We start from the raw sequence: 26,426 nt of genomic DNA on the forward strand, positions 1-26,426 counted from the left end.
CAGGAAATGAAAATGCTTCTTGGACCCCCAAGGAGAATAAAGGAGAGGGGAAGGAGAGGAGGATTTTTCGGTGCTATTAATGACACTTTCAGCCTCCTGTGCATTTTTGGGACGGCTGCAGAAGGCAGTGCTGCGCCCCTACCCAGAACTAGGGAGTGCTTCCCAATTGGCCTCCCGCCTTCCTCTCGTCCTCTAGGGCCTCCATTGGCAGCTGTGCAAGGGCCCGGCCCTGCCTCTGTCTCTCCACACTCGCTGTGATACCTCAGGCCTCCCAAGCTCCGCCACGCCCTTCCCTCTTTCGGGAACAGCTGCCTTCCATCACCTTGGCTGCCTGGCTAATTCCTGCTCATTCCTTAAAGCCCTGTTTTGATTTCTCCTCAATAAAACTCTGACACCACCCTCCAGTCAGAATTAGTCACTTCTTTCTCTGTACGTTGGAAACACCGCTTTATCGTGGAGACTTTAAGGATCTTCAAGTAGAGAGACTCCTCTCGTGCAGGTTGTGCACCCTCTCACCACCGCGTGCGTTACCCGAGTTGTAAAGGGCGGTTCCCTGTGTCTGCCCAGCTGCACCGATACACCCAGCTGCGCACGGTGCCCAGCGCAGGGAGAACGAATGATCATCTGTCCAACGCGCCCATTTTCGGGTGAGGAAACTAAGGCTCCAACTCGATCAACGCACTCTGTTGATTACCAGAAAAGTAGCAGGACAGGTGTCCGGTCCTGTCCCACGCTACCCCGGCCCATTAAGCCGGCACCCCGGCTCCGACCCCCGGCTGTGCCCGGCGCCGCCGCCTCGCCCGGCGGGGCCGCCCGGAGCGCCCGCACCTCCTCCCGCTTCCACCTGGCCCGGCCCGCCCCGCCCGGACTCGGGACTGGGAAGTGCGGCGACTCCCGGAACCAGCCATTGGCGCCAGCGCGGGGAGCGGGGGGTGCAGAGCTGAGGGCGCGGGGGGCCACGCGGGCGGCCCCCACCCCCAGCCTGGCCTGATCTGCGCTGCCGCGCGGGGGCGCCCCCTCCCAGGCCCGGCGCCACCCAGCCCCGCTCCGCCAGGTGCAGCGCCGCGCAGGGGTGGGCGGGGGCGGGGTTCGGCGCGCACCTTCAAGGGGCGGGGCAGGGGCGGTGTAGAGGCGGGACCACAGCCAGCTGGGCCGGGGTTTTGTGCGCATCTCCGGGGAGGGGCGGGGATGGGGCGGGGCCGGGGCGGGGCCGGGTCCGTGCACACCAGACGGCGGGCCGCCCCCTCCTCCCTCCTTCCTACTCCCGGCCCGGGATTAGCGCCCTGGGAGCCCGCGCCCCGCGGCCTCGCCGCCACACTTTCCTGGGAGCGGCGGCCACGGCGGCACCATGAAGAAGTCTTACTCAGGTGGGCTTCGCGCCCGGGGTGGGAAGGGGTCGGTGTCCCGGGACCAGCCCTGCTCACCTGAGCGCCTGCGGCCGGGAGTGGCGAGGCGCCCGCGGAGCTGAGCGAGTCCCCGCGGCGGGCACACCGCAGGTCGAATTTCTCCCAGGACAGGGCCGCTGTCGGGCCACTTTCGACCTGAGCCGAACGTCCCCTGCGCTGTCTCCAGCCCTCGCTCGAGTGTCTGAGGGGCTGCCCTGTGGGACGCTCCCTCCTCCTCGCCCCTTGTACCCTCGCAGGAATCCCTGACTTTTCAGGTCGGCCGGGTGCTTTGGGTCCCTGGTGCGTCTGTGTGGGTGGATGGGGTGGGGGCTGGGTGGAGGGGTGTTCTTGGGTTCAGCCTCCAGGGCTGGTGATCCAGGCCGCAGCATCCTTGGGGCACGGGACGGCCTCCAGATGGGACTGTCCAGCAGCGCCCAAACTTGGCGACTCGGGTTCGTGTTTTGCGCTCAGGACGCCCGCGGCTGACATCCGCACTCCACCCTAGCAGGGCCCTCCTTAAGCAGGCGGAAGGGGCCTGACTTGGGCCTCACCATGAGCCGGTTCAGGAGTCTTCATAAGAGGATTCCGCTCTGGCACTCTGAAGTTCCATTTCACAGATGGGCACACCGAGGCCGCATGGGCAGGTTAAGGGAAATTCAGATCTTCATTCTTTGTCTTTTCCTTTCCTTTTTTTTTTCCTTTGTGGTTTTCTCCAAAGGACCGAGGCAGGCAGGATCCTTTGTCCTCCTCAGTCCTCAAATTATAAACAGCGTCTCCTCTTCTAACTCTAGAAACCCTCTGTTTAATGTTCCTCCTTTAATTCATTCGAATAGAAAGTTGTCTGCCAAGGACCCATGAAGGACAGAATCATGGGCCTTAGTTGGAGGTGAAGGAGTCATCGCGGCCATCCCCCTGCCTTTGGGCCATTGTCGGTTTCCTCTGGCTTTCCATATTTAGGAACCAAATGAGTGATAAAGAATACCTTGTCTCAAAGAGGATTACGAAGAACTTCCCCGAAAATTCCCTTCTGGGTCAGTAGCTTAGAATTTCAACTTTCACCCGGTTGTTGCAAACAACATGGCCCTCTCCACACCCCAGGCACAGCTCTGTCAGGAGCGTGGGTGGGTTGGTGTGCTGGTGGGTGGGAGCGGGCTTCCAGGTGGCACATGCTTGGTTTTGGCACTGGGGCTTCCTCCCTAACATGCTCCAAATACTTGAGATGGTTGTGGGGATCGCGCGGTGCACGGCCCTTTCCTGGGGATCTCTAGCCCGCCTAGGGAGGGTCCGTTGCCCTTGGTTTCTTACACTTAATCTCCCACTGGTGGGTCCAGACAGTGGGGGTGACCAGGGTCCTCCCAGGTCGTGGGTCCTGGGCTTTTTCTGCGGAGACCCTCCTGCACAGATGCCGGAAGGACCCTGAAGCAGGCTTGGAGTCTCTGCACCTGCGGCTTATTTGGAGACTGGGAGACCATCACTTGTCCCTTTCTCCTCTCTTCCACACCTACGCCACCTCTCACTGGGTTTCTTTTTTTAAAAAAGGACAGAACCTTTTGCAGTAGGTGGAAGTAGAGTTTGTGGGGGGAGCAGGAACCAGCTCTTGTAAAGCAGCCTCGGTGGCTCCTTGTGTTTACCTAAAGGGGCGGGCCCCTCTGAGGATGGGGGAAGGGAGGACTCAGACCATTTCTGGTTTGCTCCCTGCTTGGCAGTGGCCCAAGGTGTGCTGGGTCACTGTGTTGCAGTCGTATGGGGTCAGACTGGTGGGGGCTGATGGTGAAGGTGGCCTCTTGCCCTCATTCTGAGTGTCCTGGAGCTCTCTTGGTAGCAGCTCTGTTCCAGGTAGGGGCGCTTGCAGGAGTCAGGCTGACCCCTCAACAGCCGTCAACACCATGAAATTAAGGAAAGCAGCAAAAGATGTTGAAAATCTTCCTAGTCTCTGACAATCCAAGGACAACAGGAAGGTTTTTATTTTTTCATCTAGATTGAGCGGGATTATTGCTTCTGGACCTGTATATGGGCTTCAGAATAAACTGAATGACCATAATGTTCCTGGTAGAGCTGGTTTGAACACTCACGAGCCTCTGAAAAGGAAAAATATTTTAGAAGGATGTGTTGGGGCAATCTCAAGTACCGTGGGTCTGTACACAGTCATCGAACACACTTTATGTGTTGGGCACACACGGCCAGGTCTGAGTGGGTACAGAATGATAATGAGATGTAGTCCTTGCTTGCAGAGAACTTACATTCTCACCGGGAGTCAGGATGAGGGTGAGACACCAGCTCATTAACACCCTTCCCTCCTGAGCAGTTCATCCTCCAAATACTACAGGAATGCCCCGGAGGTTTTAGGGAGAGCTGGGCCTTGAGGAAGAAGTCTTGAGTAGTGGAGAATAAAAAGGGACTTGGCCAGGTGCACCTGTAGTCCCAGCTACTCAGGAGACTGAGACAGGAGGATTGCTTGAGCCCAGGAGTTCGAGGCTGCAGCACTATGACAGCACCCGGAAACAGACACTGCACTCCAGCCTGGGCGACGTCATGAGACCCCATCTGTAAGAAGGTCTTGTCCAATGGGGAAGGCAGCAAGGGCCCACACGGGGCAGCTGCAGGATATAGGGGAACACTGGGGACAGGCTCTCTCTAGCAGCTCCACTGCTGCTCCAGGCTTTCCTGATGTGCCTCACCTGGCCTTCTAGTGAGTTGGAGATAGTGGTAGTCTACAGGCAGTGTGGTCCAGTGGTTACACTTGGGGACTCAGAGCCGCCAACGCCTTGGGATTAAATCTCACCGGGCTGCGCCTCTCCCTGTGGCACAAGGTTCTCACCTCATGCATCTCATTTGCCTCATTTGTTTGTGTGTGTGTGTGTGGTGTGTATGTGTTTTTCTTTTCTTTTCTTTTTTTTTTTTTTTGAGACAGAGTCTCACTCTGTTGCCCAGGCTGAATGATCTCAGCTTACTGCAACCTCTGCCTTCCAGGTTTAAGTGATTCTCCTGCCTCAGCCTCCTGAGTGGCTGGGATTATAGGAGTGCGCCACCACGCCCACCTAATTTTTGTATTTTTACTAGAGATGGGGTTTCACCATGTTGGTCAGGCTGATCTTGAACTCCTGACCTCGTGATCTGCCTGCCTTGGCCTCCCAAAGTGTTGGGATTACAGGCGTGAGCCACTGCCCAGCCTGCCTCATTTGTTAAATGGGACAGTGCTATGTTGTTGTAAAGGTTAAACGAGTTCATATTTGAAAAAGCTGAGAAATGCCTGCTCTGTGACCTGTTAGCTGCTGTCGTGATCGTGATTGTGATTGTCATTGACAGCAGGAGGATGGAGAAGGCTGGGGTTACGCCATTGCTAGGATGTTCCAGGAGCCTCAATGATCTTCCCTTACTGCAGTCAGAGTACGGTGCAGGGTCTCTCCCCCAGCCCGTCAGCACTGGAGCCAGCTGCACTGTACCCCCCGGTTCTCTGGGTTCTGAGTTTTGGGACTCCCTTTGCATACTAGGTCACATGGAACTTGCTGTTATTCCCAGGCTCCCCTGGAAACTCTCTGTGTGTGGCAGTGGCAGGAGGACTTACCCAAGGCCCATGAGCCACAGAAGCGGGACTGAGGTTGCATGGCACCCCCACTGGCACCTGGGAATGACTCTGGGGATTCTTTTTTTATTTTTTATTTTTTGAGATGGAGTCTCACTCTGTTGCCCAGGCTGGAGTGCAGTGGTGCAATCTTGGCTCACTGCAACCTTTGCCTCCCGGGTTCAAGCAATTCTCATGCCTCAGCATCCTGAGTAGCTGGGATTACAGATGCGTGCCACCGTGCCCAGCTAATTTTTGTATTTTTTAGTAGAGACGGGGTTTCACCATACTGGCCAGGCTGGTCTAGAACTCCTGACCTCAGGTGATCCACCTGCCTCAGCCTCCCAAAGTGCTGGGATTACAGGCAGGAACCACTGTGCCCGGCCACTCTGGAGTTTCTCTGTGGCTTTCAGGAGATTCCTGAAGGGGCACCAGCCATGATTCAAAAGCTCTATGCTGTCATGACTTCTGAGTCCTGAGCAGGGAGGGAGGCTGCACCCACAGAGGAAGCAGCTTCTGTTGTGATTCAGTACGCTGGCTCGCCGTGGTGGACAGGGCTGCACCCCCACCCAGCGCCCCAGGAGCTGACTTATGGGAAGGGCAAGGAATTGCACCCTCAGAGAACACTTCCCCACTTTGCCAGGCACTAACCTGGTGCCAGGCAACCATGGGAAGGGCACAAGCCCAGGGTTTCTTCCTCTTCTCCCCCAACCCCGTCTCCGTGCCTGTTCTCGCTGCCTCTTGCCTCCTCACGTCCACGCTTGTCTGCCCTGGCACATTCAGGGGACCTGGGCTGGAGAGAAAAAGCCACCTCTTATAGTTAGTCTGTGGCTCTGTCTGACTTGTGTCCTCCACCGAGGCCCCCCAGTGGTGAGACAGCTGGCTGAGCCTAAGTCCTGGGGCCAGCCCTCTCCCTAGTCTGTTGCAAAGATAGGAAGGCATGCCCAGGCAGGGGCCACCTGCCCTGCCCCCTCACGCCAACCGCAGGCACTTGCCCGTCAGATCTCCCCGGCCTGCCCAGAGGGGTTCTGATAGCTGAGGGCGAGGCACCTGGCAGCGGGGCATTGAGTTTGCGACAGTCCACCTTCTTCCTGGAACCGTCCCCCACAAGTGGGACCAACTGAAGCCAGGACAGGCGCAGGGGGACCCAGGATTGCCACTTCGGGGCAGTGGTCTGGAGTCCAGGTCCAGGTGACATGGGAGCCAACCCTCTGCTCGGAGGTCCCAGGTGTGTGTTTGCAGAGGACATCTCACTTGAGGACCCATGGAAGGGGATACTGCCCACCCCCTACCCGGTCCTTGGGCTGCCCTCCTCTGACACTCTCCTGCCCACCCATCCCAGGCAGCCCTGACAGTCCCACGGGACTGGGACCTAGAGGTGGCCCCTGTTTCCGCCCCAGTGTTTGTCCACAGGCAGCCTTGCGTGGGCTCTGAAGTTTGCCTAAGATGGACCTGATAAGGAAAGTTCAGTACACATCAGTGCAGGCCCGGCCTGGGGGTGATGATGGCAGTTCCTGGGCAGATCCCGCTGGCTTTAGGGTAGGAGGGGCTCCAGAGAGAGGCTCCAGGCCCCTAGGGGTGTGAACCTTTGGGGTGAGGAGGGAGGTGACGCGCTGGGTTCCTGCGCCTCTGTTTGTTGGAGCCATTACCTTGGAAACATCCCAGCTCTAGGCGGTTGCCAGGGATTTATGGGGATCAGTGGGTGCCAATGCCTGGGTGAAGCCCTCAGGGCTTGTACACAGCACACAGCTCTGGGGCCCAGTGGCTCACTTCACTGTGTGAAGTGGCTCAGTCTCCGGGAGAGCCCTTAGCCAGGCAGGCCTGACGGCAACTGCCAGGTCATGGTGATCTGGAATCGCTGACCGAAGGGAGTCAGTCACGGTGGGTGCAGGGCCCCGGTGGGGAGCCATCGTGATGCCAGGCATGGGGATCGTGTGGCACCCAGGCCTGTGGGTGACGAGCTTCTGTGGGGACAGTGAAGTGCCCCCATGGCTGATGGGCTGGTCACCTCTGCCCCTTTCCTGATGCAACAGTTGTGCCCATGTCCCGGGAATTTTGCCAGGAGGCCTGGCTGGCATTGGCCTGCTCTACTGGAGCAGCGCTGCTGAGCTGTGAGCTGCTTGTCTCCCTGAGGTTCCTAGGCCATTTCAACTCTCCGTGTGGATTTGGTCATTCATTCCAGAATCGTCTGCCGGGTGCCGCTGAGTGTCAGGCTCTGTTTGCCTCCTCTGCTGCACCCTGGAGGCTCTGGGCACCAGCTCTGCAGGGTGGCCTGGCCATGGGTCTCCAGGGTAGAGCATGGCACTCTCTACTCCCAGCCCAGTTTCTCTCTGCCTATCTCCCTGACCCCACCCCGGGTGCAGGTCCATTCGCAGCCCCTGGGAAGGGAGTCATTGAGCTGTTGCTGGCAGGGGAGGGCGGCTCCCAGGCACTGCTTACCAATGGCCTCTCCGCAGCTCTGTGACAGCTGAGCTTTGTTCTCAGCCTAATCTGACCTGGTTCTCCAAAGCTGACTGTTGGCAGCCTGAAAACCTCCAGGACAGGAAACAGGAGTGGCGCAGGGAATGTAAGATGATCCCAGCTTCAAGTCACTGGGCCGCCCTTAGACCCAGGCTGCCTGCTGTCTCTGGCAGGTACCCAAGTCGCTTGTCATCCTCAGAGCAGCGTTGGCCCCGGGCCTTCAGTGGCCTTTGTGTCGGGGTGAGAGGAGCCCTGGATGGCCACTCTGCCCTGGGTGTGTGGGTCCCCAGAAGTGCTGGGTTAGGGGGCACAGAGGGCCAGAAACGCTCTGGAGCACTGGACTCTCTCGCTGACTCCTACCCCACCCTGGCCTGGGGTTTCAGAGAAGGGGTCCAGGCAGGAGTGCCATCTTTTCTCAATGGGGATGTGGCTTCAGTCTCTGCCCAGGTGGGTGCGTTGCTCTCTGTCTGGCTCCTAAAGAGGTCTGGCTCCTCCCATGCTGCGGAAAGGACCTGTGATGAGGCCTATGCCCTGGCCGGGGCCCTCTGCTTTTCCCAGTGCTGCACCTGGGAACCAGGGGTTGGGCCCCGGAAGCCGAGGACGTCCCTGAATGCCATGCCTGGGCACCTGTCCTGGCCAGGCCAGGCGTGTTGGGGCAGCGGCTGACATGGGAGCAGCAGCGTTGCCTGCCAGGTTTGAGATGGGCCCCGGGTGCGTGTGGTTACCAGGAAGGGCTGGGCAGAGCAGGCGGGTGGGCCGCCCCTGGGCCTTGTGCGGCAAATCAACCTGATCCTCATCCTGGGGCCGGGGCTTCCTTTCACAGCCTTCCCGTAAACTATGGCTCCTGTTTCCATCCCAAATCAGATCCCAGCAGGGGAATAATGTCCGTGTAACCCAAGCCACTTGGAAGTGGGTTACATCCAACCCCTGTCATCTTCCAGCTTGTTGAGGACTTGACTAACTCAACCCAGAGGGATTTGGAGGGTTGTCTGCAAAACCCACTAATAACAGGGGACTTCAGCTCTGTAGCCACAGGGTCTACAGAGGTGTCGGGCTGTCGGGTTATTGCTGGGAGGTGAGCCGGTGGTGTAGACACCGTGGAGGCACCGGTCGTGGAACAGCTGCAAGTGCACACAGAGGCCGGCATCGAGGGGTGGGGAGGAGGAGGTGGATTTCTCGCCAATGTTGGCATCATGTTGCCTCCAGCATCAGAGACCCAAGGTGTGGCTGACCTCGGCTGGGGTGATGAGTCATTGGATAACAGAGCCTTCCTGGTAGCTGGGGGTTAACGCTTTAACTGCTAGGCCTTTGTATTATGCTGCTTCTTTTGTTTGTTTTGTTTTGTTTTATTTTGTTTTTGAGATGCAGTCTCACTCTGTTGCCCAGGCTGGAGTGCAGTGGCTCAATCTTGGCTCACTGCAACCTCTGCCTCCTGGGTTCAAGCAATTCTCCTGCCTCAGCCTCCTGAATAGCTGGGATTACAGGCATGCGCCCCCATGCCCGGCTAATTTTTGTATTTTTAGTAGAGATGGGTTTCACCATGTTGGCCAGGCTGGTTTCAAACTCCTGACCTCAGGTGATCCTCCCGTCCCAGCCTCCCAAAGTACTGGGATTACAGGCGTGAGCCACCACGCCCAGCTTGCATTATGCTTTTTTTTTTTTGAGATGGAGTTTCGCTCTTGTTGCCCAGGCTGGAGTGTAATGGCGCGATCTCAGCTCACTGCAACCTCCGCCTCCTGGGTTCAAGCGATTCTCTTACCTCAGCCTCCCAAGTAGCTGGGATTACAGGCCTGCGTCACCATGCCCAGCTAATTTTGTATTTTTAGTGTAGATGGGGTGTCCCCATGTTGGTCAGGCTGGTCTCGAACTCCCAACCTCAGATGATCTGCCCGCCTTGGCCTCCCAAAGTGCTGGGATTACAGGTGTGAGCACCACACCCGGCCTATGCTTATTATTATTACTATTTAATTTTTTTTTTTTTTTTTTTTTTTTTTTGAGACGGAGTCTCGCTCTGTCGCCCAGGCTGGAGTGCAGTGGCCGGATCTCAGCTCACTGCAAGCTCCGCCTCCCGGGTTCACGCCATTCTCCTGCCTCAGCCTCCCGAGTAGCTGGGACTACAGGCACCCACCACCTCGCCCGCCTAGTTTTTTGTATTTTTTTTTTTTAGTAGAGACGGGGTTTCACCGTGTTAGCCAGGATGGTCTCAATCTCCCGACCTCGTGATCCGCCCGTCTCGGCCTCCCAAAGTGCTGGGATTACAGGCTTGAGCCACCGCGCCCGGCCACTATTTAATTTTTTAAGGAAAGCAATCTAAGCTATACGCTGTATCCCTTCTTTCTCTTTTGCTTTTTGTTGTCAGTTTTCTGTGTTACTTATTGCCAAACAACATGAACAGGAAATTGAAAGGAAAACTTCAGCAATCATTGACTGTAACATTTCTTTTGTGTTCCATTCAGTGCTTGTTTGCACAGGAACATGAGATAGGATTTGATTTAATTATGAAAAAGGCATATATTTTCAGAGTTGCATACTCCCCATAGAATGAATGTTGTTGAATTCTGTTCTTTTCACTCGAAATTAGATCTCAGGCATGGATTTCATGATTATCAGTATAATCGTTCTTCAGAGTGGACATTCCATCATGTAGGGGACCATCCTCTCCCCAGCTGCTGGTGTGGACGCTCCTCCTTGGTGGTGTGGACGCTCCTCCTTGGTGGTGTGGGTCTGGGCCCTTGAAGGGTGATGTCCTGAGTAAAGATGTTACAGTAGCCGTGCTTATACATGCTTATAGCTTTGGGCCCAGGGCTAGATGGAGACTGGCTTCAACTCTAGAGCTTGCTGTCTTAAATTATTATTATTTTTTTTTTTGAGACGGAGTCTCGCTGTGTCGCCCAGGCTGGAGTGCAGTGGCGCGATCTCCACTCACTGCAAGCTCTGCCTCCTGGGTTTACACCGTTCTCCTGCCTCAGCCTCCCGCATAGCTGGGGCTACAGGTGCCCGCCACCACGCCGGGCTAATTTTTTGTATTTTTTTAGTAGAGATGGGATTTCACCGTGTTAGCCAGGATGATCTCGATCTTCTGACCTCGTGATCTGCCCGCCTTGGCCTCCCAAAGTGCTGGGATAAAATAAATTCTTAGGGCCGGGAGCAGTGGCTCCCGCCTGTAATCCCAGCACTTTGGGAGGCTGAGGCAGGCGGATCATGAGGTCAGGAGATTGAGACCACGGTGAAACCCCGTCTCTACTAAAAATACAAAAAATTAGCTAGGCTTAATTAGTCCCAGCTACTACAGCAGGCAGGAGAGGCTGAGGCAGGAGAATGGCGTGAACCTGGAAGGCGGAGCTTTCAGTGAGCTGAGATTGCACCACTGCACTCCAGCCTGGGTGACAGAGCGAGACTCCGTCTCAAAATAAATAAATACATTCTTATACCCACTTGCATTATTTATTATTATTATTATTAAACAGGGTCTTGCTGTGTTGTCCAGGTTGGAGTGCAGTGGCGTGATCATGACCTCCCAGTCTCGACCTCCCAGTTTCAATTGGTCCTCCCTTCTCAGCCTGCCAAGTAGCTGGGACTACAGGTGTGCACTGCATGCCTGGCTAATTTTGAAAAAATTTTTGTAGTGGCCAGGCGCAGTGGCTCATGCCTGTAATCCTAGCACTTTGGGAGGCTGAGGCAGGCAGATCACCTGAGGTCAGGAGTTCAAGACCAGCCTGACCAACACAGAGAAGCCCTGTCTCTACTAAAACTACAAAATTAGCCAGGCGTGGTGGCGCATGCCTGTAATCCCAGCTCCTCAGGAGGCTGAGGCAAGAGAATCGCTTGAACTGGGGAGGCGGAGGTTGTGGTGAGCCGAGATGGTGCCATTGTACTCCAGCCTGGGCAACGAGAGTGAAACTCCATCTCAAAAAAAATTTTTTTTTTTGTAGTGACTGAGTCTTGCTTTGTTGTTGCCTAGGCTGGTACTGAATTTCCAGCCTCAAGCGATCCTCCTGCCTCAGCCTCCCAAAGCTCTGGGAGTACAGGCATGAGTCACTGTGCCTGGCCTCCACTTGCTTTGGCTACCTTTCTCTGTCTTAGGTAACCATACATTTCTCCAGGTAATTAAGAAAAGATTGCGCATGATGAGTCCCTTTTCTGGTATTTCTGGGATTGCCCCCAAAACCAGACAAGTGTTCTTACCTCGACATTTTCTTAAGAGTTGAATGAACGGAATGCCATTTGCCCTCAGTCTGCTGGTGCCCCTGAGAAGGCCCAGTGCTTCCTTGTTTGAAAAGTCATCCCCTTGTTGAGGTCTTTGATTCCTTTTCACCACTGGCGGTCATGCCGGGGGCTCCACAGAGCCACCCCTTCCCCATCTCTTCCGTGGCCCCTCAGGATGCATCTGTACCCCCGGAGATGTCTGTTTTCTTGGGCCACCTCTCCTGGCTGTCACTCACCCTGCTGGCTCGTTACTTGTGCAGCAGTTTCTTCTGGAACCCTCAGCCTCCTGCCATCTACCCTCTGCAGTCCCCGTTTTGTTCCTCTTGCCTCGGTCTTCCTCCCCATCATCCCTCTACCTATTGGTCCCCATCTCTCTCTATGGCACATCCCTGTGTTATACTCCGATGGCTGGATAAAGGTCGAGTGAAATGCATCTATCCCTTTGGTGACTGGGGTACCCATTAAGCAGAAGGGATCCAAGGCTGGCATAACCTTTTCCCACATCCTGGGGTATTGTCCTGTGGCTCTTCCTTGTTGGCGTCTGCAGTTTTTATTGTTTTTATTTTCTGAGATGGAGTCTCGCTCTATCGCCCAGGCTGGAGTGCAGTGGTGCAATCCTGGCTCGCTGCAACCTCCATCTCCCAGGTTCAACCAATTCTGCTTCAGCCTCCCGAGTAGCTGGGACTACAGGTGCATGCCACCACGCCCAGCCAATTTTTGTATTTTTTTTTTTTTTTTTTTTTGAGACGGAGTCTCGCTGTGTCTCCCAGGCTGGAGTGCAGTGGCGTGATCTCGGCTCACTGCAAGCTCCGCCTCCCGGGTTCACGCCATTCTCCCGCCTCAGCCTCCCAAGTAGCTGAGACTACAGGCGCCCGCCACCACGCCCGGCTAGTTTTTTGTATTTTTAGTAGAGACGGGGTTTCACCACGTTAGCCAGGATAGTCTCGATCTCCTGACCTCGTGATCCACCCGCCTCGGCCTCCCAAAGTGCTGGGATTACAGGCTTGAGCCACAATTTTTGTATTTTTAGTAGAGACGGGGTTTCCCTATGTTGGCCAGGCTGGCCTCCAACTCTTGGCCTCAGGTGATAGGTTCGCGTTGGCCTCCCGAAGTGCTGAGATTAAGGGCATGAGCCACCAGGCCCCGCCATGGTCGGCAGTTTTTGACCACTGGTCGTTCTCCGTGTGATCAGTGATCTTCCTCTTGGCCCACTGACCCTGCCCTGTTCATCTGCTCACCTTTCTCATGCATACTGTTTGTTCGTGGGGGATGTAATGGGGTCTAACCAGGAAATGGAAACCACTTGAGTATTAATTAATTTATTTATTTATTCATTTATTTTTCCCAAGACAGAGTCTTACTCTGTCACCCAAGCTGAAATGCGGTGGTGTGATCACGGCTCACTGCAGCCTTGAACTCCTGGGCTCAAGCAATCCTCCCTTCTGAGCCTCCCAAGGGGCTTGGACTATAGGTGCACACGATATGCCGGCCTAATTTTTTTTTATTTTTTGTAGAGACAGGGTCTTGCTTTGTTGCCCAGGCTGGTCCCGAACTCCCAACCTCAAGCAGTCCTGCCTCAGCCTCCCAAAGTACTGGAGCTACAGGCATGTGCCATCACACCCTGCTAATTTTTGTATTTTTTTTTTTTGTAAAGACAGGGTCTTACTATGTTGCCCAGGCTGGTCTTACGTTCCTGGGTTTATGTGATCCTGCTGCCTGGGTCTCCCAAAGTGCTGGGATTATAGGCGGGAGCCACAGTGCCTGGTCCACCTGAGCATTTAGAACAGAAGGACTGAAAGGCAGGGAGCTTGTTACACAGAGGATCGGAGAGGTGAAGGCCGGACAGGGAACAGAAAGGCAATCGGCAGGAGATCAGAGTCGTGTAGACTTATGCAGCCTTCTAAGGGTATGGATGCAATGATTCACTCAGAATTTCGAGAAAGCAAATAACAACAAATGATAAATTATAAGCAGCTGTTAAATATCACAAACATCACTACATGCAAAAGAGTATCAGTCAAGTTACCTGTCATAGCTCCAAAGTTATATTTCTCCCACATTTTTGGCATTACTTCTTCAATATGATGACTTTGTAATATCGTTTTCTATTTTGAGAATAGAAAACTAATCAGGCTGGACACAGTGGCTCATGCCTGTAATCCCAGTACTTTGGGAGGCCAAGGCAGGAGGATCACTTAAGACCAGGAGTTCAAGACCAGTTTGGGCATCATGGTGAAACCCCATCTCTACTAAAAATACAAAACTTAGCAGGGCATGGTGGCATACACCTGCAGTCCCAGTTACTTAGGAGGCTGAGGTGGGAGGATTGCTTGAGCCCAGGAGGTTGAGGCTGCAGTGAGCCATGATCATGACAATGCACTCCAGTCTGGGCGAGAGACTGAGACCCTGTCTCAAAAAGAAAAAAGAAAAAAAAAAGGCCGGGCGTGGTGGCTCATGCCTGAATTCCAGCACTGTGGGAGGCTGAGATGGGCAGATCACTTGAGGTCAGGAGTTTGAGACCAGCCTGGTCAACATGGTGAAACCCCATCTCTACCAAAAATATAAAAAATTAGCCAGGTGTGATGGCACATGCCTGTAATCCCAGCTACTTGGGAGGCTGAGGCAGGAGAATGGCTTGAACCCAGGAGGCAGAGGTTTCAGTGAGCCAAGACCATGCCACTGCACTCCAGCCTGGGCAACAGAGTAAGACTCCATCTCATAAATAAATAAATAAATAAATAAAGCAAATTAATCTCCCTAGTTGATCAAATTTCATTTTTATTTTGGTAGTTGGGATGTATATAAAAGTGGCGGTCAACACAGAGTTGGTGGTGCTGGTACAATTTTTTTGTTCAAGAAACACAGGAGTTCTGGTAAATCCTATTTTTTTTTTTTTAATGTGATTCCCATCAAGAAAGAGAGAGGAAAGTGGGGGATATTGCTAATTATTTCTGTCCAGAGAGACTTTTCTGTTTTGACTCCACATTGAAGGAATTGAATCATTTGCTTACTACTTTGCCTCTGGTGATGGGAGTAATTTTCCACAGATTTGCTTCTGGACCTGTGCATTTCAAGTCTTGCTTCTCTCCACTGCGCACATTTTTCCGGCGCCAGGCACCGCAGGATATGTTCGTGTCTTGTGATTTTTGATTCTGCGCGGTAGGTGGAATTGGAACGGTGAGCGGAGCGAGTATTCCTGGAATCCATTTCCGCACCGGAATAGCGAGCATTAACTGAACTATACATGGAAATAAATGGGAACTACATAAATATAACCCGACTAAAGCCAAACTAAATATCTTTCCAGTTCAACTTCTCCTTAGCAGGAGCCCCCACATGGCAGCAAGCCTCCGTTTCCACCTCACACGAGAGAAAATGTGACGGGCAGGAACTCAAGACTGGAAATGAACGGGGATGTTAATTGATCGTAGGGAAAATATTTTCCATTTTGTAAATTTTACAAAAAATGTTTGACCCCGTGGACATGTGGTTAGGGCCCTTCTCGGTGCCTTGAGAGGGACCCATGCAGGCAGAGGAAGCGTTCTTTGCATTGCGGGGGTGACCTGGAGATTGGCAGCAGGGTGCCACCACCAGCCCTAGGTCAGGGGATGAGAGGGAGGAAGGCCTGTGACCAGAGTCCAGGGGCCAGAGTCACCTGCTGGGAGCCCAAACAAAGGTGGGACTCTGGCAGGAGCTGGAACTACACAAAGGACCAACCCTCCTGCTGGAGACGCCGTCTTAGGCAGAGGAGGTGGAGAGCTCCCGCCCCTCCCTGGCTCCCACCTCCCAGGCTCCTCCCCAGCCTATCATTGGTTGAACCCAGCCCAAAGCCAGCAGGCCTGGGGTCCTGGACACCTGAGCCAGCAGAGGTCGGCATTTCTCCCATACAAAGGAGGGCACGAGAAGTGGGAGGCACGGAGGGGGATCAGGCCAGGACCTGCACAGGATGTGCAAAGAGAAGCTCCCCTCTCTTCCCACTCGAAATGGCATCTGCAGCCGGCCTCACTTCCCCACTGTTAGATAGGAAGAGGAACCTTGTTCCTGGCATCAGCCGCCACCCCCACGGAGGCCCCTTTCCTCTTTGGTCTTTGCTTGCAATCACTGGCGATGCTGATGGACCGTATCTTCTGGGGAGTTTGGTCATTAACATGGTTTCCCATTTGTTACGGACTGAACTGTGCCCTCCCCCTTGAATTCCTGCATTGAAGCCCTAACTCCCAATGCAGCTGTAATTGAAGATAGGGCTTTTAGGGAGGTAATTAAGGTTAAATGAAGTCATAGGGTGGGACCCTAATCTAATAGGATTGGTGTCCTTGTAAGAAGAGGGAGAGACACCAGAGATCTCTCTTCCCCCCTCGCTTGTAAACACAGAAAAAATGACCGGAGAACACAGCAGGGAGGTGGCTACAAGCCAAGAAGAGAGGCCTCGCTGGGAACCAACCTTGACGGCACCTTGATCTGGGACTTTGGGCCTTTCAAACTGAGAAATACATGTCTGGTGTTTAAGTCACTCCCTCCATGGTAATCTGGATGGCAGCCTGAGCTGACCAAAGCACCATCTGTATCAGCCAGGGCTCTCCAGAGAGACAGCCAAAAGGAGATAGATGGATGGATGGATGGCTAGATAGACAGACAAACAGACAGATACAGACAGATAGACACAGGCAGAAAGATAAACAGGCAGACAAATGGCTAGATAGACAAGCAGACAGAGAGATAGAGACAGACAGACACATACAGGCAAACAGACAGACAGGCAGACAAATGGATAGATAGATGATAGATAGACAGGCAGACAGATAGATAGCCAGGCAGACAGATAGATAGACACACACAGGCAGACAAACAGACAGACACACAGATGATAGGCTGGGTGCAGTGACTCTCACCTGTAATACCAGCACATTGGTAGGCTGAGGCCAGTGGATCACTTGAGGCCAGAAGTTCGAGACCAGCCTGGATAACATGGTGAAACCCCATCTCTACTATAAATACAAAAATTAGCTGGGCGTGGTGGTGCGTGTCTGTAGTCCCAGCTAGTCGGGAGGCTGAGGCACGAGAATTGCTTGAACCTGGGAGTTGGAGGTTGCAGTGAGCCGAGATCACACCACTGCACTCCAGCCTAGGCGACAAAGTGAGACTCCACCTCAAAAAGAATAAAAAGATAGACAGATGATAGATGGATGATAGGTAGATAGATAATTAGATAGATAGATAGATAGATAGATAGATAGATAGATAGAAATGACAGATGGACAGGCAGACAGATAAACTGATTAGATAGATGATAGATGGATAGATAGAAGATAGGTGATGGATGGGTGGGTAGATAGGCAGATAGATGGATAGAAATATAGATAGATAGATAGGAAGGAATTTGTTAGGGGAATTGACTTATGCCATTGTAGAGGCCAAGATGTACCACAGAAGGCTGTCCTCAAGCTGGAGACCCAGGAAAGCCAGTACCATGGCTCAGTCCAAGTCTGCGGGTCTCAGATCTGGGAAGCTGTTGGTGTAACTGTTAGTTCAAGGCCAAAGGCTTGAGAGCCTGGGAGACTGCTGGAGAACTGGGAGTTATTTTTATTTTATTTTGTTGTTGTTGTTGAGACAGTCTTGCTTGCTCTGTCAGTCAGGCTGGAGTGCAATGGCACAATCTTGGCTTACTGCAACCTCCGCCTCCCGGGCTCAAGCAATTCTCCTGCCTCGGCCTCCCGAGTAGCTGGGATTACAGGCGTGTACCACCACGCCCAGCTAGTTTTTGTATTTTTAGTAGAGATGGGGTTTCACCATATTGGCCAGGCCGGTCTTGAACTCCTGACCTCAGGTAATCTGGCCGCCTTGGCCTCCCAAACTGCTGAGATTACAGATGTGAAGCACTGCGCCCGGCCGAGAACTGGGAGTTCTAAGTCCAAGGGCAGGAGAAGAAGACATCCAGCTCCAAGAGAAAGAGAGGAATTCACCTTTTCTCTGCCTTTTTGTTGTCTGGCCATGGAATGGTGTCATCCACAGTGAGGGAGGATCTTTACCACTCAGCCCACCAACTTACATGCCCATCTCCTCCAGAAACACCCTCACAGACACACCCAGAAGCAATGCATTACCAGCCATCCCTTAATCCAGCCAAACTGACACCTGCCATCAGCCACCACACCGGCTCAGCAGAACCGTGGTTGCATGGCGATGGTCTCCATCCCATCTAAAGAAGTTGAAGATGAACTGTTGGCACAAGCCAGTTGTTCTTTCAGGCTCCTTCCAGTTGTTCTTTCTTTTAAAAATGTATTTATTGAGCACCTGCTGTATGCCAGGTGCTGTGACAAGCACTAGGGCACAGCAGTGAGCAAACAAGGACTCTTCTTTCTTGGAGTGTACATGCGGTAGAAGGAAACAGAGAATCAATGAATTCATCAGTTCCAGAAAACTGTCAAAATAGGACTAAGAACTATGCCGAGAATTAAGATAAGGTGATTGTGGGCCGGGCGTGGTGGCTCAAGCCTGTAATCCCAGCACTTTGGGAGGCCGAGACGGGCGGATCACGAGGTCAGGAGATCGAGACCATCCTGGCGAACACGGTGAAACCCCGTCTCTACTAAAAAAAAATACAAAAAACTAGCCAGGCGAGGTGGCGGGCGCCTGTAGTCCCAGCTACTCGGAAGGCTGAGGCAGGAGAATGGCATAAACCCGGGAGGCGGAGCTTGCAGTGAGCTGAGATCCGGCCACTGCACTCCAGCCTGGGAGACAGAGCGAGACTCCGCCTCAAAAAAAAAAAAAAAAAAAAGATAAGGTGATTGCATAGAAAGCGACTGATGGCTGCTTTGGAATGAGTGGTGAGGGGTCACAGAGATGATGACAGCTGAGTTGAGACTGGGAAGACAGGAAGGAGCCAGCAGTGAAAGGACTGAGCTGGGAGCAAGCTTGGTGCCTTCCAGGAACAGCAAGGAGGCCAGAGGGGCTGCGGTGGAGCAGGGGAGGGGGAGGAGGGAGACGCAGGTCAAAGAAGAGCCTGGGGCCAGATGGAGGACCCTTCCTCCAAAGCTCAGTCATTTCCTCCTTAAAGGAGAATGTGTTACCTCCAAAAGTCACACTTGCCAGCACAGTGTCTGGCTCATCATATGCCTTCAGTCGGCGGTGAGCGTGGCTGCTCTTGTTATTACTACATTATAATTACTAGGAATAATGGGGTCACCAGGCTTTGTGTTTACAGCAACGTGAGGGTGTCAGCAAGCTTCCCTGGGGAACCCATCTCCCCTCACTAAGTTCATAAGAGCCTGACAGCCAGGTCAATGTAGTAAGAGCTACAGCTGCCCAGTGGACTGGACTCTTTAGCCAGGGGCCAGGGCACTTTCATCTCAGCAGAAACCTCTAAGGGGACTGGGGAGTGTGCTGTGGATGTTTCTGGGTTACTCAGGCCTCCTTGGGAGCCTTCCCCACCACAGCTGCTGCAGGGAGCTCAGTTGCAGTGATGAGCTGCGGCTCAACCTTGTTAGTGCAGAGATTGTCACTTGGGTGAGTGAATGGGGCTCAGGATGCCCCAAGGGTATGTGGAGATGGGGGTCAGCTGTCTTCTCTGATGCCTTGCAACCTCCTGCCCCTGCCTTTCTGCATCTCGTTGCTTCCTGGCCTCTCTCACTTTGGGTGCTTTGGAACGACATGCAATCCAATACACAGGCTGACTTTATTATTTTATTTTGTTTTGTTTTATTTTATTTTGGGGACAAAGTCTCTGTCACTCAGGCTGGAGTGCAGTGGTGCAATTGCAGCTCACTGCAGCCTTGAACTTCTGGGCTCAAGTGATCCTCTTGCCTCAGCCTCCCAAAGTGCTAGCATTACAGGCATGAGCTGCTGTGCCTGGACTAGGCTGGCTTTAAAAGCTCCTCACTCTCTCTGCATCCTGATGATACCTACCTCCTGGAGGAGGCTCCCAGCCATTGGCTTCTGACACTTTGTAGCTATTGTTGGCCAGTTGTGGCATGTGAAGCTGAGGCTCAAGAGAAGGGCAGGCCTGTCCAAGGCCACACGGCTCAGTGCTAACACTCAGACTTCAGTGTTCTTTTTTATTTTTTATTTGTTTATTTATTTTTGAGACGGAGTCTCACTCTGTCGCCCAGGCCAGAGTGCAGTGGCGCAATCTCAGTTCACTGCAAGCTCCGCCTCCTGGGTTCACGCCATTCTTCACCTCAGCCTCCTGAGTAGCTGGGACTACAGGCGCCCGCCACCTCGCCCGGCTAATTTTCTTTTTGTATTTTAGTAGAGATGGGGTTTCACTGTGTTAGCCAGGATGGTCTCGATCTCCTGACCTTGTGATCCGCCCGCCTCGGCCTCCCAAAGTGCTGGGATTATAGGCGTGAGCCACCGCGCCCAGCCGACTTCAGTGTTTTTATCTCCCTCCTGGTCGCTTCCACCCTTAGTGCATCTCTGGAGGCCCGAGGGAGCTAAAGACCAGGCTTTGGTCGGCTAAGAATTTACAAAAGCTATCTCTGTGCTCCTCTGTCAGTTCATCACTCTGTTATCTCCCCCGACAATGAATTCAGTTTGAATTTCAGATAAACAAAGATTAATTTTTAGTATAATCATATCCCACAGCACATTTGGGATATACTTATGCCTAAAAATGATTCACTGTTTGCTGGCCTTAGTAGCTCATGCCTACAATCCCAGTGCTTTGGGAGTCTATGGTTGGAGGATTGCTTGAGTCCAGGAGTGTTCAAGGTTACAGTGAGCCATGATCATGCCATTGAGCTCCAGCTTGGGTGACACAGCAAGATCCTTATCTCTTAAAAAAAATTGTTGACTGTTTATCTGAAATCCAGGTTTAACTGAGCATCCTGTATTTTATATGAGAACCCTATATGGGTGAGACCCAGAGTCCTGACGCCCACTGGTAAGCCTTGGCAGGGAGGCTCTGTGGGTCCTTGGCTGGCACTGATGCCCTGTGATGAGCAGGGCCATCTGGCGAGGTGGACGCCTGCTGCCCGTGCAGGCAGAGCAAGGTCCTGGGCAGGCATGAGCTGATCTCACCTTCCCCAACCTGGGAGCCAGATACTACTGGCAGCTTGCCATCAAGAGAGGGGCCACCTCCGTGGGCCTTCTTTGGCTTTCGGCCCTCCCCCTAACCTTCCTCCTACCCCAAACGGAGGCCCAGGGCACCGCGCCAGAACCAGCGTGCTGCCTCCTTTGGTTGGCATTTTGTAGTTGGGTGGACTGTTTCCTTGTCACAGGAGGTGGCGGGTGCCCCTTCCACTTCACAGGGAGGATGGCTGGGACTCCTGACCTTGAGGCAGAGTGCTGTCTTTTTTTTCTTTTTTTTTTTTTCTTTTTCTTGAGGCAGAGTCTTGCTCTTGTCACCCAGGTTGGAGTACAGTGGCATGATCTTGGTTCACTGCGGCCTCCACCTCCTGGGTTCTAGCGATTCTTCTGCCTCAGCTTCCTGAGTAGCTAGGATTACAGGCGCATGCCACCACTGAGAACAATGCCTTCTACAGGGTTTATTCTCCTGTAGGAGCAAGTTCCCAAGGCAAGGGGATTGCTCACCTCATGGATGAATACATTGACTTTAATCCACAGCCCCAGGTGTCAGCCTTGAGGGTGGGGAAAGGTTGTTCTATGTCTGGGGAGGGGTCAGGGCAAGGCCAGGAGGGCCTGGTGCCCAGTGTACCTCTTCAGGGTACAACTCCAGGTAGCAGAGGCCAAGGACAGAGGGGAGGAGAAGAGGGAGGTGGCCATTATCTCCTTATCTCAGCTTCCTCTGGAGATAAGCGTAACTATTTTAGCTATCCACTAAGTCTGGAGATAAGTCTGGAATTTAAACCTTTGACTTTGATCCAGCCCTTCACAGCTCCTGTGACCAAACTGAGCTTCAGAAAAAGGGAGTGAAGCCTGTGCATCCTGGACACCCCCAACCCCGGTTCAAACCGCCCCCATCCCCAGCTCAAACCGCCCCCACCCCCGGCTCAAACCGCCCCCACCCCCGGCTCAAACCGCCCCCACCCCAGGCTCAAAGTGGGAAGGAACCACGGGGAAACAAACAGGGGAGGCAGGGGTGACCCGGATGAAAGTCTCCATGACCCACCTTTCCCCAGGGGCTATCTTGGGAGCTTTTTAAACTTTTATTGTTTTTTAATAGAGATGGGGTCTCACTGTGTTGGTCAGGCTGGTCTCCAACTCCTAGCCTCAAGCCATCCTCCCACCTCAGCCTCCCAAAGTGCTGAGGTTACAGGCATGAGCCACTGCACCTGGCCTCTCAGGAGTTTCAAGAAAAAAGTTGGGAATAGATTCTTTTTTTTTTTTTTTTTTTTTTTTTGAGACAGGGTTTCACTCTGTCGCCCAGGCTGGAGTGCAATGGCACGATCTCAGCTCACTGAGACCTCCACCTCCCGGGCTCAATTGCTTCTCCTGCCTCAGCTTCCTGAGTAGCTGGGATTACAAGCATGCAGGCTAATTTTGTATTTTCATTAAAGACTGGGTTTCACCATGTTGGTCAGGCTGGTCTTGATCTCCTGAACTCAAATGATTTGCCTGCCTCGGCCTCTCAAAAAGTGCTGGGGTTACAGGTGTGAGCCACCGTGCCCGGCCAGGAATAGATTATTTTCCGTAGATGACTTCTGTCATTATTGCAAATGGATGTTTATGCACAAGTGAGTTTTCATAATGTCTCATCCTGAAAAGCTCCTTTTTGAGGGAATGGTGACTTTTGATAGAGGAGAGACTGTCCAGGCCTCATTCATTGTCAGCACAAGGGCAGAGCAGGGGTGTGGCGGTGTCACCCTCCTCGGAGACAGCCCCATCCCTGCTCTGCCCAGGGGTTCAGAAGTCTGGTCTATTCGAGCCCCCAGAGGGGTTTGGAGTGGCTGTCTTACATCACAGGTGGGGTCTGTAAGGATCTGAAATGGCCTTTGAGAAGGCCGGTGTGGTTGGTGCATTCCAATCATTAAAGTAACAACAATGATACATCAAATAGGGTCTGCTCAGATTCTGAGTGCCCGTTTCCACCTTGTGACTTACCAGATTCCACCTTGTGACTTACCAGATTCTAGCATAAAAACCCAGGTAAAAGAAAAAATAGCTGGGTGTGGTGGTTCGTGCCTGTAATCTCAGCGTGAGGCCAAGGCAGGATTGCTTGAGACCAGGAGTTTGAGACCAGCTTGGGCCACCTGAGACCCCACCTCTGAAAATAAACAAACAAATAAAAGATCTTCATGCTGTATGTATTTCTTATATCTAGGTTCCCCAAATTATATGTTTTGGGGAAAGTCCATTAAGAGAAGCCCCTGGCCGGGTGTGGTGGCTCACGCCTGTAATCCCAGCACTTTGGGAGGCTAAGGTGGGAGAATCACAAGGTCAGGAGTTTGAGACCAGCCTGGCCAACGTGGTGAAACCCCATCTCTACTAAAAATACAAAAATTAGCCAGGCTTGGTGGTGCATGCCTGTAATCCCAGCTACTTGGGAGGCTGAGGCAGGAGAATCACTTGAACCTGGGAGGTGGAGGTTGCAGTGAGCCAGGTTGATGCCATTGCACTCCAGCCTGGGCGACAAAACGAGACTCCATCTCTAAATAAATAAATAAATAAATAAAGCGGGTTCCTAAATATGTGGACCAGACCCCACCCCTGCAAAGCTGCTGTGCCCAAAGGGGGTTGTACTTGGTGGAGTTGGGGCAAAAGAGCAGGGAGGGCACCGGGCAGTTGATCTGGTCTCCACTGCTGGAAAGGGGCTGTGCTGTTGGTGCCCTGAGCTGGTTCCATGAGGAAGACGCTGCATGCTGCATGGGGCGCCCTAAGTTTGCTCGTCCTGTCTAGGCTCACCCTTTCCTCTCCAGGACCAGGGAACCCGCTCGTCTCCTGTCTTCAGCACCTTCTCTCTGACTTGTGAGCGCTGCATTTCTTTCTGCTTGGAACGCTGGCCTGTGTTGGATCCCCGGGCTCCTGCCTTCTACTGTCTTTTGCCATACCTCGTCAAAGTGTCTTTTATTTATTTATTTAATTTCTTTATTATTATTATTTTTCGAGACAGAGTCTCGTTCTGTCACCCAGGCTGGAGTGCAATGGTGCGATCTCGGCTCACTGCAACCTCCGCCTCCCGGGTTCAAATGACTCTCCTGTCTCAGCCTCCTGAGTAGCTGGGATTACAGACACATGCCACCACGCCCGGCTAATTTTTGTATTTTTAGTAGAGATGGGGTTTCACCATGTTGGCCAGGCTGGTCTCAAACTTCTGACCTCAGGTGATCGGCCCACATTGGCCTCCCAAATTGCTGGGATTACAGGCGAGAGTCACCATGCCCGGCCAACTATTGTAATATTGATATAATAATAGTATCACAGCCAGGTGCAGTGGTTCACGCCTGTAATCCCAACACTTTGGGAGGCTGAGGCAGGCGGATCACCTGAGGTCAGTTCGAGACCAGCCTGGCCAACATGGTGAAACCCTGTCTCTACTGAAAATACAAAAATTAGCTGGGGCGTGGTGGTGGGTGCCTGTAATCTAAGCTATTTGGGAGGCCGAGGCAGGAGAATCACTTGAACCTGGGAGGCGGAGGTTGTGGTGAACTGAGATCGTGCCACTGCAGTCCAACCTGGGTGACAGAGCAAGACTCCATCTCAAAAGTACTACTACTAATAATAATATCACTTATTGAGTTTTAATTTTGTGCCAGGCACTGTCCTAAGTACTTGTACTATGTGACCTCATTTACTCGGAATAACCTATGAGTAAGCACCACCTCTGTCCCTAAGGAAGCTGAGACTCAGGACATGGAAGTCATCTCCCAGGGCCCACAGCAAGGGCCTGGTGAGGTTTGCATTCGAATTCTGATCATCTGACTCCTGGCTTTCCTGCCTCCTTTGCCTCCCCAAACTCAAAAACTTTCATTTGGAATGACTCCAGACAGCTAGATTTCAATTGTGTTCTCTCCTTCTGAGTATGTTTTATTTTATTATTATTTTTTTTATTTTTTTTATTTTTTTTATTTTTTATTTTTTTTTTTTTTTTGAGACGGAGTCTCGCTCTGTCACCCAGGCTGGAGTGCAGTGGCCGGATCTCAGCTCACTGCAAGCTCCGCCTCCCGGGTTCACGCCATTCTCCTGCCTCAGCCTCCCGAGTAGCTGGGACTACAGGCGCCCGCCACCTCGCCCGGCTAGTTTTTTGTATTTTTTAGTAGAGACGGGGTTTCACCGGGTTAGCCGGGATGGTCTCGATCTCCTGACCTCGTGATCCGCCCGTCTCGGCCTCCCAAAGTGCTGGGATTACAGGCGTGAGCCACCGCGCCCGGCCGAGTATGTTTTATTTTAAAATCACATAAAGATAACTCAGTTCTCAACTGGAGCCACGGAATCGTTAGATGTCTTGGAGACTTTTCCAGCTACCTCTTTGCTGGACTCAGACACAGGCCTGAATAATTAGGTCCGAGGAGCTGAACCGGCGCTGCTTGTGGCCAGAGGTCTCTTCCTGGGAACAGTGGTGGTGACGGCGGCTGCACTGAGCCTGGCAATTTGTTCAAGAGCAGGGGACTCTCAGGCTGCGCTCGTCCCCTTCTTATGAACGAAGTTTGCTTTGCGTCTTCTCTGTGCCAAGGGCTGCCAGGCACAAGATGCCTGTTTTGGGAAATCAGAAAAATAAACAGTGTAAATAAAACAAAAACTCCACCCAAGAAATCTGAGACAGCTGCTGTTTTCCCCACCGTTTCTCCACCCCCATGCTGGGTTTGGAGAGAGTGGGCCAGCCTGTTTCCTAGGGATAAGATGCCCTGGGGAGTTTCACCTGGATGGAACCTCTTCTATTTTACTTTTGCCCGGTGCCAGGGGGCAGAGGGCAGGGGTGGTGTCCATCTGGCCCAGGGAAAAGGACAGGGCAGCCTTTGTCGCCGGCATCCCCTGCAGAGATGTCTCAGCCAGAAGTGACTTGATCCAGGAACGTGTGTCCCGTTCTCTGCTGAGTGGCCGCTCCTTACCCCCCCGTTGTTTCCATGGTGAGGTGTGCTGGATTTATGGGAAGAGCTAGTTCACTCTCAGCCCCGGACAGCAGAACATCCCAGTAGTGCCCTGATGGTGTGCGCGTGGGGATGTGTGGAACAGGATAGTGACCCCATGTGCATTATATGCAGTGCGCCTTCCAGTCAGGTGTGCTCATGGCCATCGTGGAAGTGAGCTCAGCTGGGGCTGGAGGGCCCAGGCTCACTGTGTGCCACTCAGCAGCCTTGGGAGCAGGTTCATCCTCCTCCCCTCTCTCCTGTCCTGGTCCCAGGCAGCCCACCAGAGCCGCTCTCTGGGCCGTCTCTCCTGGTCTTAAGGGGGCTGTCATTTCTGGGAGGCAGATGCTGGCCCCTCCATCCCCGCCTCCTGGAGATCTGCGCCAAGGTCTGCCTTTCTGTCTGGAGGGACTGGCCGGGAACTCCTGGGTTTTCCTGGTGGGGTTTTTGTTGCTTAGCAGTGAGCAGAGTGAGCTGGCACCAAGAGGAGGATGCTGGGTGAGGTCACGGACATGGCTGGGGCAGGCTGGGGGTGCTGGAGGTGAATTCCTCAGCTGTGCGACCTTGGGCAGTTTGCCCAGTCCTGAGCCTCGCTTCCTCCTCTGTGAAATGGGGCAGGAGCACCTGCCTGCTGGGGTTGTGGGTTCAGTGAATTGGAGCTAAGGTGCAGCTCACAGCCTGCTGTCAGACCCTCGGAAGCAGAAGTGGGTGTCCCTGCTCAGCGTCCTCTGGCTGTTCCTTCAAGGCTCAGCTTGGTCCTCCTCACCTCCGTGAAACCTCCCTGGTTACTCCAGGCATCAGGACCCACTCCCTCTTTGGAGCCTTGTGCCACACGCGTTTCTCATGGTGTTG

At 53.2% G+C, this 26,426-nt stretch overlaps 1 protein-coding gene across 5 annotated transcripts in view; it reads left to right on the forward strand.

The window, feature by feature from the left end:
- Positions 1 to 1,125: 1,125 nt before the first annotated feature.
- The window catches only part of SEPTIN9 (septin 9), a 215,606-nt gene continuing 190,305 nt past the window's right edge, over positions 1,126 to 26,426 (forward strand). For 2 of the 5 annotated variants that reach the window (XR_013407346.1, XM_015120462.3), the window contains exon 1: positions 1,126 to 1,367. Coding sequence is in view for 3 of the 5 variants with exons in the window: in XM_015120462.3 (XP_014975948.3) it covers positions 1,349 to 1,367 (19 nt within the window). In the remaining 2 variants the exon portion in view is untranslated. Of the gene's footprint in view, positions 1,368 to 14,660; positions 14,777 to 26,426 lie in introns of those variants that run through there. The other 3 variants (XM_077973016.1, XM_077973019.1, XM_077973015.1) reach the window with 3 other exon arrangements.

This window comes from Macaca mulatta, chromosome 16, assembly GCF_049350105.2.
Source record: "Macaca mulatta isolate MMU2019108-1 chromosome 16, T2T-MMU8v2.0, whole genome shotgun sequence".
Classification (NCBI taxonomy): domain Eukaryota; kingdom Metazoa; phylum Chordata; class Mammalia; order Primates; family Cercopithecidae; genus Macaca; species Macaca mulatta.